This window comes from Lucilia sericata, unplaced genomic scaffold, assembly GCF_015586225.1.
Source record: "Lucilia sericata isolate MDLA Ls3-8-SP2 unplaced genomic scaffold, ASM1558622v1 Contig001326F_arrow, whole genome shotgun sequence".
Taxonomy (NCBI): Eukaryota; Metazoa; Arthropoda; class Insecta; order Diptera; family Calliphoridae; genus Lucilia; species Lucilia sericata.
In genome coordinates this window covers 67,689-74,729 of record NW_023995271.1, presented here as the reverse complement: position 1 = coordinate 74,729, position 7,041 = coordinate 67,689, and the positions used below count along the sequence as shown (strand labels likewise).

The following is a 7,041-nucleotide window of genomic DNA, read 5'->3' as shown; positions in this document are numbered from 1 at the left end:
TATAGACTAGACTATAGACTGGACTATAGACTAGACTATAGACTGGACTATAGACTAGACTATAGACTAGACTATAGACTAGACTATAGACTAGACTATAGACTAGACTATAGACTAGACTATAGACTAGACTATAGACTAGACTATAGACTAGACTATAGACTAGACTATAGACTAGACTATAGACTAGACTATAGACTAGACTATAGACTAGACTATAGACTAGACTATAGACTAGACTATAGACTAGATATAGACTGAGACTATAGACTAGACTAGACTAGACTATAGACTAGGACTATAGACTAGACTATAGACTGACTATAGACTAGACTATAGACTAGACTATAGACTAGACTATAGACTAGACTATAGACTAGACTATAGACTAGACATAGACTAGATATAGACTAGACTATAGACTAGACTATAGACTAGACTATAGCTAGACTATAGACAGCTATAGACTAGACTATAGACTAGACTATAGACTAGACTATAGACTAGACTATAGAACTAGACTATAGACTGCTATAGACTAGACTATAGACTAGACTATAGACTAGACTATAGACTAGACTATAGACTAGACTATAGACTAGACTATAGACTAGACTATAGACTAGACTATAGACTAGACTATAGACTAGACTATAGACTAGACTATAAGACTAGACTAATAGACTAGACTATAGACTAGACTATAGACTAGACTATAGACTAGACTATAGACTAGACTATAGACTAGACTATAGACTAGACTATAGACTAGACTATAGACTAGACTATAGACTAGACTATAGACTAAGACCTGCTAGACTATAGACTAGACTTAGACTAGACTATAGACTAGACTATAGACTAGACTATAGACTAGACTATAGACTAGACTATAGACTAGACTATAGACTAGACTATAGACTAGACTATAGACTAGACTATAGACTAGACTATAGACTAGACTATAGACTAGACTATAGACTAGGACTATAGACTAGACTAGACTAGACTAGTCTATAGATTAGACTATAGACTAGACTATAGACTAGACTATAAACTAGACTATAGACTAGACTATAAACTAGACTATAAACTAGACTATAACTAGACTATAACAGACTATAAGCTAGACTATAGACTAGACTATAGACTACACTATAGATTGGATTATAGGCTATACTATAGACTAGATTATAGGCTATACTATAGACTTTTTTTCTGTTAAGGCACTTCGCCCAAGGTAAGCAACTTGCTTGCGTACTAAAGCTAGTGCATATATTTTTTTTTTTCTAACAACTTTAAGGAGATTGCTAGACTGTTTCTTCTTCTAATATCTGTTTAGTTATGAAATCCCCCCAATATACACTCGTACTAAACTAGTGCATATTTTTTTTTCTAACAACTTTGAAGAGATTGCTAGACTGTTTTTTTTCTTCAATTTATTTATTTAGTTATTTTTATAAAATTTTTCAGATCAATCTATACTCCTTAAAACCAGGTTTGGCATTTAATAGTAAAATATATATAGAGAAAAAAGTATCCATAGACCAAATACATATAAATAATATTGAAATTTAAATCTCGTGCTGTCTAGTAGTTGGTCGTTTGTGTTTTTTACAGTTTTTGGTAGGTGAATTTAATTTTTATCACGTCGCGACGTCCTCTCAATTCAATAGTATATAGTTACTTAGTCATATAAAAAAATTATATTTCGATTTTTGGTTAAATATCTTTTTTTTTGTTGTTCTTGCTGCATGATATTTTTTCAATTCACATAATTCATCTGAAACTGACCACTTAGACGTTGGACTGCCTGACAGTTTCCATTCTTTAACGATGTTTATTAATGCTATTTTTTTTTTTGTTGCTTTTATTTAGTTTATTTAGTTGCACGAGTACTAAAGACATTTTATTTCATGCGTGCAAAATTTGTCAATTGTAATTTTCATCTCTAATTTTAAGAAAATATTCGGAAAAAAAAAAATCGAAAAACCAATCGAAGACGTTTTAGAGATTTAGAATTTTTGGAAAAGAGTGTTAAGATATTCTTATGCCAGTTAATATGGACTAATTGGTAAGTATCAACTAAACTAACTAACTACTAACTAACTACTAACTAACTAACTAACTAACTAACTAACTAACTAACTCCTACTAACTAACTCTACTACTAACTAACTAACTAACTAACTAACTAACTAACTAACTAACTAACTAACTAACTAACTAACTACTAACTACTAACTAACTAACTACTAACTACTAACTAACTACTAACTACTAACTAACTACTAACTAACTAACTAACTAACTACTAACTAACTAACTAACTAACTAACTACTAACTAACTAACTAACTAACTAACTAACTAACTAACTACTAAACTAACTAACTAACTAACTAACTAACCTACTACTAACTAACTAACTAACTAACTAACTAACTACCTACTAACTAACTAACTAACTAACTAACTACTAACTACTACTAACTAACTAACTAACTACTAACTACTAACTAACTACTAACTAACTAACTAACTAACTAACTAACTAACTAACTAACTAACTAACTAACTAACTAACTACTAACTAACTACTAACTAACTAACTAACTAACTACTAACTAACTAACTAACTAACTACACTAACTAACTAACTAACTAACTAACTAACTAACTAACTACTACTAACTAACTAACTAACTAACTAACTACTAACTACTACTAACTAACTAACTACTAACTAACTAACTACTAACTAACTAACTAACTAACTACTAACTAACTAACTAACTAACTAACTAACTAACTACTAACTACTACTAACTAACTAAACTAACTACTAACTAACTAACTAACTACTAACTAACTAACTAACTAACTAACTAACTAACTAACTAACTAACTAACTAACTACTAACTAACTACTAACTAACTAAACTAACTAACTAACTACTAACTAACTAACTAACTACTAACTAACTAACTAACTAACTAACTAACTAACTAACTAACTAACTACTAACTAACTAACTAACTAACTAACTAACTAACTAACTAACTAACTAACTAACTAACTAACTAACTAACTAACTAACTACTAACTACTAACTAACTAACTAACTAACTAACTAACTAACTAACTAACTAACACTAACTAACTAACTAACTACTAACTAACTAACTACTAAACTAACTAACTACTAACTAACTAACTAACTAACTAACTACTAACTAACTAACTAACTAACTACTACTAACTAACTACTAACTAACTAACTAACTAACTACTAACTAACTAACTAACTAACTAACTAACTAACTAACTAACTAACTACTAACTAACTAACTACTACTAACTAACTAACTAACTACTAACTAACTAACTAACTAACTAACTAACTAACTAACTACTAACTAACTAACTAACTAACTAACTAACTAACTAACTAACTACTAACTAACTAACTAACTACTAACTACTACTAACTAACTAACTAACTAACTAACTAACTAACTAACTAACTACTAACTAACTAACTAACTAACTAACTACTAACTAACTAACTAACTAACTAACTAACTAACTAACTAACTAACTAACAACTAGCTAACTAACTAACTAACTAACTAACTAAATAGTTACAATCTTTTAAACTGATACTTTATTCAATTTCAGCCTTTTTAGGGAAACGCGTTCATTAAAAACTTTTTACCGACGGTAAATTATTTTTTTAAAAATTTCCCAATTTTTTTTTTTGTTTTATATCCCAAAATAATAAAGTATCTTTTTTGTTTAATATATAATTCGATTATCTTTTTATTTACTTTTTTTTGAATATTAATTTATAATAGTTAAGAATTTGTAGTTGTTTTAAATGGTGAAAAAATTGATCCAAAAAATTAATAAAAATTATATATATAAAAATAATAGTTACAAAAAAAGACCTAAAATTAATTAATAGTGATCTTATGCAAAAATTCGTATAGTTATTAATTTAATTAAAACTAAACAATTTATAAGAAACAATCTTAAACTAATAAATGATAAATCATATCATAAATAAATACATATTTAATTATTGTTTTTTTAATTAATTAATTATTTTTTTTTTTTTGTATTTCATAAGTGACTATAAAATATTACTAGGTAAATTTAGAATACTTATAACAATGGTGGTTTAACTATATGTTTAATATTTGAAAAAAAAATCTTGTTTTTTTTTTGTAGTAAATATTAACTGTACATTTTACAAAGAGAAAGAGAGAGAGAAAGGTAGCAAAAAGTAAACAATGAAAGTTTTTGTTTGTTCAAAATTTTTTGAGTTAGCATTTGTTTTTGGGGGGGAGTTTAAATATAAATTTATTAATCATCCTCTAAGATTTCATTAGCCTCTGAAACTTTATGCTGTTCATTAGTTAAATCAGCCGATGAGGGCCTAGAAACCGATAGTTCATTATCATTATCGCTGGCATTGTAGTCGGTATCATTTTCAGCATTGCCTATACTAGAGGGCGTGTATAAATCCTCATTGTAGGTAACACGATCCATAAAATTGCGTATTTCATCAAAATATGAATCTTCACGATCGGCCTCATTCGAACTGGGTGAATCGCTGATGGCTAAACCTAAGCCTGTGGTATCCGATTCATGTTTCTTTAGATGTCTATCCAAATTAGTTTGTTGGCCAAAGCAACGATCACATAAATGACATCTAAAGGGTCTTTCTTTATTGTGTATATTGCGTACATGTCTTTGTAGATTAGAGGAAATGCTGAAAGCACGATCACAATATTTACAGGTATAGGGTTGTTCACCGGTATGGGTTCTTAAGTGCCGTGTTAAGTTGGCAGATCGGGGAAAAACTTTGCCACAGAACTTGCAAGTATAACGATCTTTTAATTTACCCGATTGGGCCACTTGTAGAGCACCCGCCGACAGCCCTCTCAAGGCCTTATGAAACATGGGTTCGGCTACAAATTGCTCTTCTCTAGCGCGTAATGCATTGGCCTCGAGAGACGGCCGTTCGCCCATTAGTCCTAAAAAAGGGAACGGACGTGGAAAGGTGGATTCCAATGCATGTGTGCGATAGATTTCATCCAGCAGCATGGGATGTATGGGCCGGGGGCAAGTGGGCAGAGAGGCTGAAGTATTTTCATGTGTTGCCGCAGTACTGCTGACATTGCAGGGTGGTGAGGGTGAAGGTGTGGGTCCTGGTGAGGCTGTTGGTGTACGACTGCTGTTAACCGAGGAATTAAAAATTCTGGGTTTTTTTTGCCGTCTGCTCATAACTGTCAGCATTGCTTAGTTCCTCATGGGCAATGGGACTGATTTCTCTTATATTTATACTAGAGTTGTTATCATTATCACCACGTGTAGACTTCTGTTCCGCCGATTGTTGACTAAAATTTGAGTCAATACTGCTTCTTTTGCGTGAAACACTCAAATCCAAAGGCAGTTCTGTATAGGAGCTTTTAGCTTCCGGCTCATGATGCGGAGAAACCGAAACAATATCAATGGATTTCTAAAAAGGAAAATAAATAATTAATTTTTGTTGTCTGTTTGAGTCCTCCTAGTGATGAACTTACCTTATCATCATCATTTATCTTCAAACCAGCCTCTTCCTCATCTTCTTTTTTCAATTTCAGCTCAGTTTCTTTTTTCGCTTCATGTTTAATAGTTCTTTCCTTGGCCTCCAGAGACTCCTCATCGGAGGTATAACGCTGTGAGTCATTTCTCTGGTGATTTCTTATAAAATTGTCAGCAGAGGTTCTTTCACGTTTAACTTTTTGTTCCATTTCTTGCTTAATTTTCTGCTGTTCCATTTCGAATTTGTTAAAGTATAAACCAAATGCTTCCTGATTAGCTGTTGCCGGCAAATCCTCTTTGGGAGAATTAAGCGGCAAGGGGTGGACTTTATGATTATTGTTATTGTGATTGAGTGTATTAACCGAAGATTGGGATCTAATTTGTTGCAGTTTAAAGTCTACCGTTGGTTTGGAGAACATGGGTGAAAAACTGGAGGTTTGAGTGGCAGCGGGCGCCTGAGGAAACATACCCTGTAGACCAAAGGCAGCAGCGGCTGGAGGAAAAGCCGGAAAGAAGGTAGAACGCCAGAATAAAAAGGGATTCGGTGGTGTAGTCATATTGTTGGGTAAAGCACCGTTTACACCACCAGCTGATCTAGTTTGTGTGGGCGTCTGTGACTGAGCTTGATGATGCAAAGAATGCTGTAAACTGGGAGGTAAACCTACTCCCGCCGGTGGTACGTTGGTAGAATCACAAAATCGTTTATGTTTCGACAAAGAAGTAACGGTGCTAAAACTTTGACCACACTTGCTACACTTTATCTGCATGCGACAATCGGCATGCATGCGCCTGTGTCGGCACAAATTCGAGAACTGTGTATAGGCTTTAAAACACACCTCACACTGAAAGGGTTTAACGGAGGAGTGTATGTGCGTGTGCTGCTTAAGACCTGATGAGGTAGCAAATGTTTTACCGCACTCAGGGCAAGCGTGACTTCTGGCTCCAATGTGGTGGTTACGAATATGTCGCTGTAAATTCGATGGATCACAAAATACCTGCAAATGGTCAGAAAGAAGAGATTTTTATTAACAATTTGATTGATGTGTATAGTTTGTTGCTTTCTATTGTCTATTAAAGGCTTAAAGTTTAAAGCCAAGTTATTTCGTATACAATAATAACAGGCCTAGCTACTGTACAAGACAATGACAAGCCTTAAAATGAAGAGTTAACAAAAAACCTTTTTTTTTTTATTATTCCAACGCTGCGAGTGTAAAAAATCTCATTTGAGGACAAATAATTAAATTACCCCAAAAAAAACCCTCTTTTTTTTGAAACGCTTACGCACAGCTCGCTTAGTACATAAAAACGATAACGAAAACTATAATTAATCAATCATACCAGCGATGTTTATTGAATGAATTTAATACACAAAAAAAGTGAACATATCGAACTCATACCCACAACTAATGTAATGCTATAGTTCGCTCATACATTCAAAATTAAACTTTA

General features: G+C 32.3%; 1 protein-coding gene across 1 annotated transcript in view; it reads right to left on the bottom strand.

Moving 5' to 3' along the window:
• Window positions 1–4,186: 4,186 nt before the first annotated feature.
• Window positions 4,187–7,041, bottom strand: part of LOC119610968 (transcription factor hamlet) — a 36,785-nt gene continuing 33,930 nt past the window's right edge. The window contains 3 exon segments of the mRNA XM_037966394.1: window positions 4,187–5,260; window positions 5,262–5,527; window positions 5,592–6,587. Coding sequence (XP_037822322.1) covers window positions 4,369–5,260; window positions 5,262–5,527; window positions 5,592–6,587 — 2,154 coding nt within the window. The 3' untranslated portion in view covers window positions 4,187–4,368.